General features: G+C 39.9%; 1 protein-coding gene across 6 annotated transcripts; it reads right to left on the reverse strand.

Moving 5' to 3' along the window:
- Positions 1-7: 7 nt before the first annotated feature.
- Positions 8-6,034, reverse strand: LOC131019787 (B3 domain-containing transcription repressor VAL2-like). Of its 6 annotated transcripts, none has more exons than XM_057948350.1 (14): positions 5,515-6,034; positions 4,790-5,042; positions 4,552-4,673; positions 3,888-3,969; positions 3,680-3,781; positions 2,863-3,452; positions 2,675-2,771; positions 2,407-2,581; positions 2,085-2,164; positions 1,590-2,003; positions 1,456-1,505; positions 1,232-1,345; positions 1,067-1,134; positions 8-938 (listed from the first exon to the last, which is right to left on the reverse strand). In XM_057948350.1, exons 3-14 carry the CDS (start codon positions 4,662-4,664, stop codon positions 184-186), a joined length of 2,640 nt encoding a protein of 879 aa, XP_057804333.1. In that variant the 5' UTR covers positions 4,665-4,673; positions 4,790-5,042; positions 5,515-6,034; the 3' UTR covers positions 8-183. The 6 variants fall into 6 exon arrangements, with proteins under 6 accessions (XP_057804333.1, XP_057804332.1, XP_057804334.1 ...); XM_057948349.1 differs by having other exon boundaries at positions 1,590-2,006; XM_057948351.1 differs by lacking the exons at positions 4,552-4,673; positions 4,790-5,042; positions 5,515-6,034 and adding an exon at positions 4,376-4,535 and having other exon boundaries at positions 1,590-2,006.
- Between the last annotated feature and the right edge of the window lie 9,180 nt (positions 6,035-15,214).

The raw sequence follows: 15,214 nt of genomic DNA on the forward strand, positions 1-15,214 counted from the left end.
GTAGATGTGTAGTGAAACCTGCAAACTGAATTACCATTCAAGGAAAGTGGTTTGATTTGTATAAGCTGCACAATTGAATATATGAAATATTACATCTCAATCTACTTCATGGATGTGTAATCTTAAATACTTCACTTAACAGCAGAAATTCAAGAACAGAACTCAGAGAGAGAGAGAGAGAGATCACGATGTATCGTCTTCTCTCTGCTCTTTTTCCGATAAGTCATTGCTGCCCTCGTGCTCTTGCGCAGCGGTCGAACAACCGGCATCATCTCGTGCTTGCGTCGTCGTCTCTCCTGAAGCCTGAGCTATCACAGGCATCGAACTCTCTTGCTGCTCAGACACCACCAAGCTTGTAAGACCGTTCTGTCTCAGGTATGTCTCCAAAGGCAAACTAGCTTCTTGAAGCAGATTCATCATGCTTATGTGCGACGACGGCGCCGGACAGCAGTTCAAGTCCAATCCTCCATTAAAATTCTCTGCATTTTCTTGAGAAGGCCCTCCATCGCTCTGGCATTTCAAAAGATTCTCACTTTCAGATCTCTTTGCATTATTATCCAACTGAACATGCTGCGGTGGCGCCACGCTGTCGACCTCGGCTTCCTCCTTAGCAAACTGATTCCTCTGCGCGATCTCTGCCTCACGCTCCGACTGGCGCTTCTTCTTGCGCATCATCAGGGTTTTGAAGCGCCGTTTCACGGTCATGCAGACGTTGCACGTGCACGTGGGCTTGTGCTTGCCCTTCCCGCTGGGAGGCTGTATGCAGACGATGCAGGAGCAGCCCGGACGATGCCTGGGATGTCTTGTAGTTGTTGCGACAGACGAAGATCCTGGCTCGCTTGTGTTGCCTGCTCCATTTGTGAGTGCTTCGACGTTTTCCTGAGATTCCTGTCCGTGCACTGGTTTGGGGATTGATAATGCTCTCCTTTTGGTGAAGTCTACAATGACAGTAGATAAGAAGAGATACAAAAAAGAATTTTACTATAAATGCTGCTATTTAACTAACAAAGGATGACCCAAAATCACACGAGTCAAGGATAGTGTTATATGATACTCCATATGATACCCTTGTGCATTCTGAGAAGATTCTCAAGTTCCCTTGAGTCCATTTCGTCGGGAGCAGAACACGAGCATCTGATTTTAAAAGAACAACGAAACTCAATAAAAAGAGACGACAAAGATATTCCAAAGTTTCGTCTTGTTTCCTATTCAAGAATGCAACAGAACGAACCTCATCTGGTCATTGATATTGTCTTGGCATGTCCATCTGAGAGGGAGCAAAAGATCGATTGGTAGTTTTCGCCATTTTAAGCAACTGTCGCATTGAGTCCATTGCTCTTGTTCCCTATATTAGAATCGAGTTGTGTATATTATCCAACCGGTATAGCTAAGTAGTAAGAGCGAGCAGCCTCGGAAATAGCTCTTCATAAGTTAGTACAAGCATTCTTTTCTTACCCGGAGTGACGAACGATGAAAATACTTCTCTTTCCAAAAACAGGTGGTTCCTGAAACACATCACTAAAACTTGAGATTTTTTATATAGAGGATTAATGATGTTGACTTGAAAAGTGGTAAAAAAGTCTTCTTACATCAAATTCTTCGATTTCATGATCCTCTACTGAGACGGTGCTTGGCTTGGCAGTTGGTGGTGGCCGGAGCAAATCCTGTACCTCTTCCCACGAGAGTCTCAGCTCCAAAGAATCATGACCATCAATAAGTAGTCGTTTGCTCTTCGCCCCAATGTTTCTTCTTTTGTGCTCAGAAGGCACCAACGACTGAGGCAAAAGATTATCTCCTCCAGACTTACACACGTTCCTCTCAATGATTTGGGGGCTGATGTTGCTAGGGTAGACGTGCTTAGGGAACAGAGTCATCGAAGGACTCCCGCTTCCTTTTAGGGACTGAAGAAGGCCAGAGTAGCCGCTTATTAGAGGTAGACTCTCGGCATTTCCTATGAGCCCATCACCTTGAAAAGCACTCATATCCATTGGATAATGTGAATCCTGCTGCGCGTGACAAATCAACAATCTCAAATCTTTTTAATTTAGAGTATCACACAACGAATTGTATAAAATCGTAGCTACCTTCTGTACTAAAAGGCTGTTAGATGCTTTCCGGAACCCCATTAGAAGTTTTCCTTCTGGATCCATACGACTGAATGTAACTGAACATGAAAACGCGAATAGGTGAGCAAAGGAGGATTTGCACTTAGTAAAAAGGCTCTTCTTAATTTTATATTCACATGTCGTTGCAATTACTGGTGGAATATGACTACTGATAAGATCAATAAACTAGAACATTGCGTTCTGGATTCGAACTTACTACTACTTTAATATCAGAAAAGGGTGACCTGATTGTTCTTTATAAATAATTGGAATTCAGATGAAGAAAACTTGATAAAAGTACCGGTATCTCCAGCTTGTAATTGCATCGACTGAATGCAGGGGGTTACGCCCTCCAAAACATACATTCGGCTATTATTATTTGGCCAAAATCGGAATTGAAATACCCATTCTTTTCCCTTCACGTCCTGAATCCTCAAAGGGAGGCCCTCCGGTTGAGAGATTGGAGGGAAATACGCCTGAAATGAGACAAATTTATGTATATCATTTGTTATAAGTGAACGAGGGTAAAACACTACTTTCAAACAGCACTAGCTAGATCGGAAACGTACTTCTGCACATGCTTTAGGAAGAACCAGACGACCAATACGACCAGCGTCGCTGGCACTCAAGACCTTTTCAAACAAGGGAACAATCGTAGAATTCGAGCTGAAAATTACCAAAATTAAGGATATACACTGCTTAAGAAGAAGTTAACAAAGCATGAAAGTGTTAGTTAAAAAGCAAAACATTAGGATACTCTCCAGAAATTTGCTGTAGCTCCTGGTCTGTTATTCGAGGCCAATACCGTGGAAGCAATTGGCTTTTAACTCTTCCTTCTACAGGTGGCCTTGCGACACGTAATTGTGAAATAGAGCTAGAGTTTGTTTCTAACCCTGCAGCCAAAATGGTCGGTACCCTCGGTAAGAGATGGCGGGGCCTGCAACCCTGTTGGAAGGAAGAAATTGCAGTGTTCAATTGCCTTTCTTCAGCCATCACCCCGGATAAGGTATTTGAGTTTGACGAAGCGGACAAGCTGATGCTCAGGTTCGTCTCAACTAACGACTTATGTAGGCTTTTACTTTCTTGGAACATGTCATAATTTTTTGATGGCCCAACAGGTGACTGATTAGAACTCGACAACAATTTATAACCTATTCCTTCAGGACTGGCAAGCTCATCCTCGAGTTTCCTTGAAGTCACATTGGCATTCGGGGACGGTAGCAAGTTTTCTTGGCAGTCCATTTTAGCATCATCACCAGATTGTGCAGGTACAATCCTTTCGGAATTTCTATCAGTGCCGTTTTCGGTTGAAAGCCCACATGCTTTATGTTTTTCTTCTAAGGGGGTCTGCATAGGGCTTTGGAAGAATCAGAGTATATCTCAGTTAGAGAAACTAACACTTACTGCAGCTAGCAAGATTACATAAATTCACGCAATGAGTCAATTTCATGCTCTCACACGACACACAGATATATATACCAATAGCACGTCAGATGCATCAGCAGAATAACGAACAACACGGCATCCATTGTCTAGTTAGTAGTTCATTGTGAGCATGTGTAAATTAGCCTTACATAAGGACGCGGACAGCTCTTGCTGCAGCCCGTACAATTCACCCCACCAGTGTCGAGTAGCTCCAGCAATGTACTGGAAGCAATGCATCCACAATGAAGACGCTGCAAAGCTTTCGAGTCAAGTTCTACCAGTAAATGACAAGAATCCAAGAGAGAAGACGAAGCATATTAACAAGAAGCCGAAAGGACAAGTAATCTGCTCGCTCACCTTCCCACACGAAGTGCACTCCCTCCAACCTGTTTCCTCTGAATGGAACATTTCGCAGAAGACCAAATCTTTATATGCAGTCCTGTCGACAACCAATTTACAATGAATAAACACGGCTAGTTGAACTGAGACCTCTCCCTTTTACACAAAGAAGTCCACCCCTAAAAGAGCCTAGTTTTTTATAGTTAACACAAACTCAAGAAGGTAAAATCTTGATCTAGATATATACTGATTTCTTCCAAGATAGCTTAAAAAAGATCTACAATTACACACTACAAAAATATAGGAACATCATTAACATGATTAAGATTTCAACAAAGTTACCTTTCCCACACAAACTACTAAACAAGTTATTTAGGTCTCCCTAAGTACTATAGCCACATCTGAAATAAAACAATTACTTAAGCATGGATTATGCCCATAATCACCCCATTTTCTCCAATACTGCTACTATGTTTATCTCAAAAGGGAAAAGTAATTTGACATACACACAATTATACAGTTGTTCAGCATCAAGGTATGTAAGAGTTACAGACTCAAAACTTAAAAGTTGCACATTGATTCCCTACATCACCAAAACAAGGATTAAGCCACAATTAGACATTGATCCCCTACATCACCAAAACCTAACTATTTAGAGAGAGAGAGGGAGAGAGACAGAGACCCGCAATTATGACAGAGAGTAGCAAAGCCACCGGATCGCAAGGGCCAACCCTTTTTCCATTCCACCGAGCTGGATGAACCGCAAATCCCATTCATGCACACTCCACCCTCCATTTCCAAACACTTGATGGAAAAAACAAGCAAAACTAAAGAATCAGGAAACCAGAGATTGTCGAATTTGAAATCCTTAAAAAACTGGCACAGTAAAAATAAATCCGAACTGGGAAGTGCGCGCTCACCAAATTCTCAGTTAAAAAAGTATTTCTTTTCGCACGAGCAATTTGTGTTTTGATTGGTCTATATATTGCGGCTTTACTCGAAGACTTGGTTGACGCAACAAACAACTAAGCCTCGAAGCCGCCGCCGTGGCACCCGACGGAATATTCCGAGGGCGGTGAGAGGCTGATCCCGGCGGCGATGTGATTCAGCTCATCTCGCCCAACTCACCTCCTTTTTTCTATATGGAGTATTTATTACTCCATTGTTATTTTACTGAAAAAAAAAAAAAAAAAAGAGTCTCGTCAAATTCAGAACCTACTGTTTGGAATTAAATAATCAGAGACCAAAATATAGTACTCCATGGTTGACTCAAAACCGAACCGATCCAATATGTACAACCGAAATGAATTATGGAAAGGTCGAACCGAACCGAACCGCTAGAAAGCCAAAAACCGATCAAAACCAAACCGGCAAAATTGATCGGTTTCGGCCGGTAACCGAACCGAAACTTTTACTATCTTTTTTTTTTTTCGAAAAAAACATTAAAATCAAACCCTCAACACAATCTGAAAATGAACTAATTCAGCCATGAGCCAACTAAATCAGCCACTAATTCTCGCCACAATTTTTGTTTCTTGAGTTTAAAAGGAACAAAATTTATTGTAAAATAGCAGAAAGTCGAGCTAAATTCAGCTAATTGATTTATCATGCAAGAACAAAATCAGAACAGATTCCCTAAATATACCAAACTTTCAGATCCAAAATCATATCATCTTGGCGGAGGAGAAGCCGGGGAATGCGCCGGTCTGCTGCTAGTCGGCGCCGTCGTCAATCTTGGCGGCGGAGGAGAAGCCGGCAGTGGCGCTGGTCTGCTGCTGCTGCGTCGGCCTGCTGCTAGTCGCCGGCGGGGATGAGTGGCGCGGCGCCGCAGTTGAGGGGGTGAGGAAGGAAGGCTGACGAGGCTAGAGAAAGGGAATGCGGCGGATGTTTGTAATTCAAGTCCAGAAATGAGAAAACGCTTTCGCACTCTCTGTTTTTGTGTTGAAGCAATCATCATTGCCTTTGCCTCGTCGGTTATTTGGTGCTTTTCACCTATGCTTTGATGACGCTACGCTGACCTCATGCTGCCGTCATCAATTTTCATTGGGCTTTAATTTGGGTCCGCAGAAATTAGGCCCAATTTTCTCCGCCCCCAAAAAAGAAACGCGCTGGGAGAAAAATAATTTGAGAATTTATTTGTAACTAGCACGCTGGCCCATGCAATACACGATGAGCATTGAAATTAAACGATATATTAAAATAAATAAATATAAATATTATACAAAATTAAAATATAAGAAAATAAAAATATATATTTTAAAAATAAAATAAATCAACATCAATTACCCAATAAAAATCTGAATTTGAAAACGTAAATTTTAAACTTTGTATAAAGTATAATGATAATTATAGTTATTAAATATTAAAAATTATATGATAATATAAATTTGCATTACATCTTATTGTTATAGAGTATTATGCGTCATAATAAATAAATAAATATTTTAATACACACACATAAATAAAAAGTCATATTTAAAATTATATTTTAATATATATAACTAATTATATATGTCCACCCGTGCGATTTGCGGTGGGCATCTAAATAAAACGACATTTTATATAATCTAACTTATTCATTGAGTGGATTTTGAAAATAGCCACTTTTATATAGTAAAAATAAATTTTACCCACTAATATAAAAACTTAAAAAAAATACTCACATTTACCATTTTACCCTTGTATATAATTTTTTTACAAATACCCACGAATTCACAACCAGTGAATTCACAACTGAATAACAAGTATTGGTTGTGAATTCAACTATAAATAGTGTTAGTTGTGAATTCGCGTGAATTCACAACCCACACTATTTCAAGTTGTGAATTCACAACCGATAAAACTTGAATTCACAACCAACATTTTTTCAAGTTGTGAATTCACAACCAATAAAACTTGAATTCATAATCAACACTGTTTCAATTGTGAATTCACAACCAACGCCGATAATTCAGTTGTGAATTCATAAACTTGGTTGTGAATTCAAGAACATGTGTACAAAATTGGGCGATTTTCATCAATTTCTTCAATCTGTGATCCAATATACTTAGTATTCAATCAAAGCAAAGCTTATGCAGAAAATTTATTACATTTCCTTTCTTGAAACGAAATACATCGCTTGTAAACATCAAAAATCCCCAAAATAAGAAAAATTTAAAAAAAGCCCCAAGTTCATCTCAAATTAGGGCACGATTTCCCCAAATCAGGAAACTAAATCAAAAACCAAATCAGGAAACTAAATTAGCTCAGAATGTTGATCAATTCATCAATACGATCGCCGCAATCGACGACAAATCGTCCGACTCACCGGAAATCCCCGATTTCATCGAGACCTTCTCGAAAATCATCGAATCAAGAGTGAAGAAATACAAAAAATCCAGCGACACCTGCACCAGATTCGGCAAGATGACGGAGGACGATTTGTTGTTCATCCACTCCGTCCGACGCATCTCCAAATTGACGAACGCGTTGAGCGAGTTCCCGGCGGATTCAAACCCGTCGATGAATCAAACGAGCGCGGCGCTGCAGCACGCCATGGTGTTTCTGGAGGAGAAATTCTGCTCCTTGTTGGAGGATTCGAGAGAGAGAGAGAAAGAGAGAGAGAGAGAGATCGGCGCTGAGGCGGCGGCGTGGTGAAGGACGGAGTTGGCGGTGGCCGTGCTGAGGCGGCGGCGTGGTGAAGGACGGAGTTGGTGGTGGCCGTGCTGAGGCGGCAGCGTGGTAAAGAGCATGCGGCGGCGCCGCTTGGAAGAGAAAGATCGAGAGAAAGAGAGAGAAGCGAGAGGGCGTGTATAGAGAGAGAAGAGAGAGAGAGAGAAATGAGAGAATGAAAGGAAATTAGGGTTTGCCCATTATATAGAAGGGTAATTTAGTCATTTAACACAAAAGTGGGTATTTTTTTATGTTTTTATTTGAGTGGGTAAAATTTATTTTCACTATATGAAAGTGAGTACTCTTATATATTACTCCCTCCGTCCCACTTCAATTGGCACACTTGCCTTTTTTGTTTGTCCTACTTCAATTGACACTTTTCAAAAATAGCATGTGGTCCCTACCTTCTCTACACACATTAAATAAATGGCCCCACCCACTTTACACACCCAACCCTTTATTCTTAATCTTCGTGCCCAAAGTAAAAGTGTCAATTGAAGTGGGACGGAGGGAGTAACACTTATTCATTTATAGTCTATTTTTATGTATTTTATATTAGTATATGTAAATTTTGATAGTAACAATATTTTCAAACTAAGTACAACAATTAACAAACTTAAATGTTAAGTATAATCTTCATTGTATTTTTATTTAAGCATGAATTAAAACTTTTTTGAGGTAAGCATGGATTAAAACATAGTATCATTAATATATATATATATATATATATATATATATATATATATATATATATATATATGGAAGGGCTAAAATAAGAGCATTTCTTAAGATATAAAATAAGAATCATTTTTAGCCCTTAGATCACCAAGATCTACGGTTGATTCGTAATCCTATTGGATGGATTTATGGTCCTGAGTTCGAATCCCAAAGATAGCAAAAATTTATTTTTCACAATTCATACTTTTATACAGCGAATTCATACGTGTTCTACATAAAATTCATACATTAAAAATTACTTTTATTTCTTATTTTAAGATGTGCTCTCATGGCAGCCCACCCCTATATATATATATATATGTATATATATATATATATATATAGAGAGAGAGAGAGAGAGAGAGAGAAAAGTTAAACAGAGAATGGTAAATATTTAGAGAATAGAGAATTCGTGAAATAAAAACGAACAGATCTACAATTTTTACGAACAAATCAATGTACCGCATGAACAGCAATTTGCCCCGGGTTCGAATCCTGCTGGTGGCGAGTTTTTCTCTTTTTTCACTAAATACATCTGTTCGTTAGTTATGTTGATCTGTTCGTAAAATGTATAGACTTGTTCAAAATGAAATATATAATAATTCTCTGTTTAACTTGACCCTATATATATATCTATATATATATATATATATATATATATAAAGGTTAAGATCTAAAGAAATACATGGAATTGTTAATATACAATATATTGTCCCTAAAAAAAACATATTTCAATTGAAATAATAGAAGCCCACTAAAACCAATTCATTTCTTTTTTCTGTTTTCGCGGCCTATCATTTATTTTTATTTTTGAAAATTTATATTATATTACTAAGTTAATGTTAAAAGGAGAACTATTAATTAAATTAATAGTAATAAAGAGATCTATTGCATATTATAATAAATCCAAATCAAAATATTATAAAAACTATGAAGAAAATTGTCGAGCCTAATAGTACTATTTAAACAATTTTTTTTGACTGAAATTTAAACAAAAATTAGTTGGTCTTAAATAATACTCCCTCCGTCCCATTAAGCTTGTCCTATTTCTTTTGGGTACGATTATTAAAGAGAGTATAATTAGTGTAGTAAAAATATGTATATGTGTGGGGTAATGAAAAATCATTACCAAATATAGAAATAGGACAAGATAAATAAGACAATCTAAAAAGAAAAAACAAGACAAGATTAATGGGACAGATGGAGTATAAGCCCATTATCATCAAATGCAAAAAACACAGATATACATTCAACTTCATCTTTAGCTGAATTCTCCACCGAATAGCTCTCATAATCCTCTGAAACTCACGTGTCGTCCAATCAAAGCAGCTATGTCCTTCAATTTTAACATAAACAAACCAAATGTAATACAGACGATCTCTTGTGCGGCAGTCGCACACCCATGCGACGGGTCCGCCCCGACCCGCGCCCGATTCGACCCGGAGCCCTGACCCGGAGTTTAAATAGGTATTAGAGTTACTGTTCACATTTGTTCATCCCCTTTCTCCCAAAATTCGTCCGCCTCCTCTGGAACCTTCGGCACTCTCAAGCCAAGGCGGCGCAACCAACGCCGTCGTTCTGCAACCTCCGGCACTCTCAAGCCAAGGCGGCGCAACCAACGCCGTCGTTCTGCAACCTCCGGCACTCTCAAGCCAAGGCGACGCAACCAACGCCATCTTTCTATAACATCCGTGCCGAATAAATGGCGGCGCGGAGATTTGCTGTTCTATTGAGCACGACCTCCGATTTCGGACCTCCAATTTTATCGATCTCGGACCTCAACAGTCGAGTTTTCTTCAATTCTCGCCGTTACCTCAATCTCCGACGATCTCAGCCTCTCGACGACGGCGCAAAGCATAAAGTTCTTTGAAGTTTATTAAAGTTCTGAAACAGACTTCATAATTTAGGTATAGATATTTAAATGTATACATTGTTTCACTGTAACGATTACTTTCGTTTATAATAAATTATATTATGTCTGAACGTATTATATGTTATCATAATTGAAGTTTTATTATTCTATTATAGTTGGAATGTTTACAATAAATTATACATTGTTTCACTGTAACTATTACTTTAGTTTACAATAAAGTTTACTTTTTTACATAAAATATTGTACATTTACTGACTGTAAGATATTATGTTGTTATTGAAGATTTATTGTTTTGTTATTGTCTTTTCTTTTAGAAGAATGATGACTATTGTTGGATTTGTATACTGAAAGCAAGAACGTTTTATGCTTGTATACAATGATTTCCTGTTTTCACTATTTAATCTCCTATCTGATTGAGTTCATGATTGCATATGTATGTTCTTTATCTCTATATAAGTAGATTATATGGTGTGTTGTAGATCACAGAAGACCATATAATTGGATTAACCTTAAGAGATATAATATGATCACAACCAAAATAACTCTAGGACAAGTTATTGGTTTAGGTTGCAGTATAGATGGAAGTAGTTTGTCTTGACTACTTATCTATACTGGTACGTTATACGTATTGATAGGACCACAGTGAGATATATTCTTCTATCTGATTTAAGTGAAGAATTAGAGATCTCGGTGACTTATAAGATCTTAATACTAATAAGATGTCAGATATATATGTTGATTCGTTTATCACTTTGACTTACTATGAGCAAGAGTTATATAGTAACTTGTGTACTCTGTATCTTGGGTGATAGCGGTTAATATATGATATCTGATTATCTGTATTAGTACTCGTATCCGGTATAGGATAATGACATCCCCTTAAGGAGCTCAATAATGTTTATTGCGCTAAACCCGACAGGTTGATTAAGTTCAGGCGCAATAATAAGGTTTGAGTGGTACTGCTTAAGGACTACAAAGAGATTAATTAATTTAGGCTGTCAGAGCTCTAATTAATTAATGGATGTCGGATATTTTAAATACGAGGATTTAATAAGTCTAAATACAAGCCCCGACTCATCACCGGCAATAAAGGGGTAAGTCAATATCGGTTCTCTAGTGGAATGAACTGATATTTATAAATTAATTATGGTCTGGGCTGACCATTGATGAATTAATTTATTTGAGGCCCATCTTTATTCCTTGTATCTGGTCCCTGGACTGGCCCAATGTCTCCTAGCCCAAGTAGGGCTAGAAATCGCCCCATACACTATAACTGGCGCTTCCCCCTCTTTTCTATAATATAAAAATACAGCTGTCAGCTCTCAGGAAATACACACTGATAATTATTAGGGTTTGAGAACTGAGAAGGGGCGCAGGAAACGGTGGGGATTTCTAGCTTGGGATTTCTCACAGTTCGTTGTCCATCCAACAGTGAGACTTGAGCGGGATACAGTCGAGAAGATGAGAACTGGAGTCTTTCGACACGATCATCAACCATCTGTGCATCCGATTTACAAGTAAGTAATTCCTAACACCTATGTGCAGCTGTTAAATTCATAGGAGCATGTTAGGATTAATCGTTGTATGATAAATTAATAATAACCAAGAAACGATCATCGGGCAAAGCGGAACGTTAATTCAGTTTAATATTCCTTCAATTGGTATCAGAGCCCAGGATTAATTTCTTGGCTCTATTATTAATTTATGTACGATTAATAATGTGCGTTGTTTTTACTGCTGTTGTTCTTCGTGGTCTGTTGATTCGTGGAATACGTCGTTTGACGTTGTAATCGTTTTTCACCGCGAGAAAATCCGTGGTTAGATTAGGATTTCAATTGTATTTGTTTTTCCTGTGTAATCTGTAAATCTGAGGAACGAGACGAAGATGACAACGAATCAACGACGAAGAACGATGTAAGGAGACACGACGGGTACGGTGCGGCACGGGCTGCCGGCGCCGAGGGCAGCGCGCGCACGAGCGCTTGCGCGTCGTGCGCCGCGCGCGCCTGGTCAGGCTGCCGGGCTGCCGCATGCTGCTGTCGCCGAGATTGCCGGATGACGTCGAGACGAGGCGGGCTGAGGCGAGGCGGGCTGTGGCGGGGCGTGCGACAGGAAGTAGCCGGCAGGGGCAGTGCGCGCCCGGGGCAGCGCCTGCGCGCTGCGCGCCCGGCGGGCGGCGCGCTGCGGCTGCTGCCGCTGCCGTTGCCGTATGTTGCTGCTGCTGCCGCGCGCCAGGAACTGCCGCCGCTGCTGCTGTGCTGCTGTTGCTGGACGCCGAGGACGCCGAGCCGGCTGCTGCTGTGCGCCGGATGTCGTGTAGAGGCTGCTGTCGCTGAGCTGCCCGCACGTCGGGCTGCTGGTGCGGCGCACGCCAGGCTGCTGTTGCGGCGGCTGTGCAAGGGAGGCGGCGGCAGCTAGGGTTTGGAAACCTTAGCTGCAAATCTCAAACCTTAGGGGGCCCAAACCCTAGTTCCAATGACGGGCCAAAGTGTTCGGGCCGAGTTTTTATTTATTTTATTTTTCTTTAAAAATAGAATAGATGTTGGGATTCCACGAATGGGTCACGAAGAATTTTAATTCTTTTATTCTGTTCTTTGCATGTCGTGGTGTTAATCCCTTATGCTCTTTATCTGCTTTTGTTTGTCTCTGCTTGTTAATATGCTTTATTAACTGCGCTTAGACAAGCATGATAGTAGGTTTATCATTTTCTTAAGCATGTTTTAGAATTCTGCGAGTATGTTTTACATGTTGCATTCTAGAAAAGCATGATTAGGATTATGTGCTTGAGCATGAACAAACCTTTTGAATTAAAAAAGGACCAAGCTGTTTTAATAATTTTAAGCAATTAAAATTATTTTAGACCTCCACATGCGGTCTCTAGACAAAGTGTTTAGCAATGTGAGTAAACGTCCACCCAACATGGCTTACTTCACATTTGTTTTTCATAAGTTTGTCTGAAGAGGTTTCTATAAAAATATTTAAACCATTAAAGTAGTGGGAGTTATGCAGTAAACGTCCACCCAACGTGGCTTACTTGTGTAATTTTCATAAGTACTTTGGAGAATGGAATTAAATAAGATAACCAAGAAAATTAAATTGAAAGCGACATGGTCCGTGTGAGTATGTCAATTTCGAGAATTTAACTTTCAAGGTTAAAATGTGGTCATTGCTTAGATATCATATCAAGTACAATGTACAACTCCCAAAGGAGTCCCTTCTTGATGATGATATGGTCTGGTTAAGGTGCCAACTATTAATTTCTTTTGTCAAAAGGTTAAGTTGACATAGAAATTAAATGACTAGGTGAATAGTCTGGTTGAGGAGTTCGTGTGTAAACGTCCACCCAACGTGGCTTGCACATGGGATTCTTTGAGCCGTTGGAGGTTTCACTAATATTGTTTTATCAAAAGGTTACAATATTATTGTTACGAACTATATGCGTTCATGTTTTTACATGTTTAATTTGTTTACTTTCAGATATGTCTATGTCTCCGATTATTAATATTCTAGCAAACAATCCTCTCACCGGTCCTAACTATACCGAATGGAAACGCCACATAATGTATATTCTTGACGCTGACGAGCACAGTTTTGTGCTTACCACTCCACGTCCCGCGGCCTTAACTGATCAGTCAACTGATGCGGAACGTGAGGCGCATAGGAGGTGGCACAAGTCGAATAATATGGCCAAGTGCTATATTATGATGACTATGTCGCAAACTTTGCAACTCCAGCATCAGGGCATGGACGATGCGACTACGATCATGTTAAATCTCTCTGAGGTTTATGGGGAGTCCGAAAGATCTGCCCGCTTTAACATGATGAGAGAAATCTTAGCATGTAAGATGAGCGATGGCAGTTCTGTGCACGATCATGTCATGCATATGATAAATTTGTTTGACAGGCTTGATCTGCTAGGAGGGGGTATCGAAGGCGAAGCCAAGGTCGATATCATCCTCAACACTCTCCCCAAATCTTATGAGAACTTCCGTCTCAATGTCGTTATGAGCAAGGCCAACTATACTCTTAATGAGTTGTTGAATGCTCTAGTTACGGCGGAGGGAGTCATGGGCACGCGAAAAGGGAAAGAAGTTCTTGTCGCTGCCAAGGGATCTACTTCTTCGTCGAAAGACGGGAAAAAGAAGTGGAAAGGTCCAAAGGGTAAGAATGACAACGAAGCTAGTGGGAGTGGCAAAGCCAAAGTGGACGGCCCTAGCGGCGGCGTGAAAAAGCCGACGGGAAAAGGGAAGTGCTTCAAGTGCGGCAAGACTGGGCATTGGAAGAAAGATCGTCTGATGCTCAAGGCAAAGGGACAAGGTACGTCACAAGTTTTAGTAACTGAGACATGTTTAGCTTCGTTTTCTACTCATTCATGGGTAGTGGATACAGGGGCAACTGATCATGTTTGTTACACCTTGCAGGGCCTCAAGCCAACAAGGGAGCTGGAAAGTGATGAGATCACCATCTCCATGGACAATGCGTCGAAGGTCGCAGCTGTTGCTGTTGGAGATTTATCTTTATGTTTTGGTGATGACATTAGTTTTGAGAGATATTTTATATGTGCCAGAGTTTCGGCGGAACATAATTTCTGTTTCAAAATTGTTTTTGGATGGATATTCTGTTACTTTTGATAGAGGCGTTTCTATCATGAAAAATAACATGACTATTTGTTCTGGAATTTTGAACAACTCTCTCTATACTATTACATGTCCAATTAAAAATTCTGTCCATGTTGCATCTACATCACAAATCCTTCCTAATCCGAATAAGAGAAAGTATTATTCTCATGAACAATATACGCATGCGTGGCACCTAAGGTTAGGCCACATCAATCTAAATAGGATCCAAAGGCTCGTTTCAAATAGAGTCCTGAAAGACTTTCAAGCTGTTCCATTTAGAACCTGCGAATCCTGTATAGAAGGAAAGATGACGGCAAGGCCTTTTAAGGCCAAGGGGAATTTGGCCTCGCATGTGTTAGAATTGATTCACTCTGACTTGTGTGGACCGATGTCCATAAAAGCTCGTGGAGGGTATGAGTATTTCGTCACTTTCATTGACGATTACTCAAGATATGAATATATTTACCTACTTCAACGCAAGTCTG

This window comes from Salvia miltiorrhiza, chromosome 4 (assembly GCF_028751815.1).
Source record: "Salvia miltiorrhiza cultivar Shanhuang (shh) chromosome 4, IMPLAD_Smil_shh, whole genome shotgun sequence".
Taxonomy (NCBI): Eukaryota; Viridiplantae; Streptophyta; class Magnoliopsida; order Lamiales; family Lamiaceae; genus Salvia; species Salvia miltiorrhiza.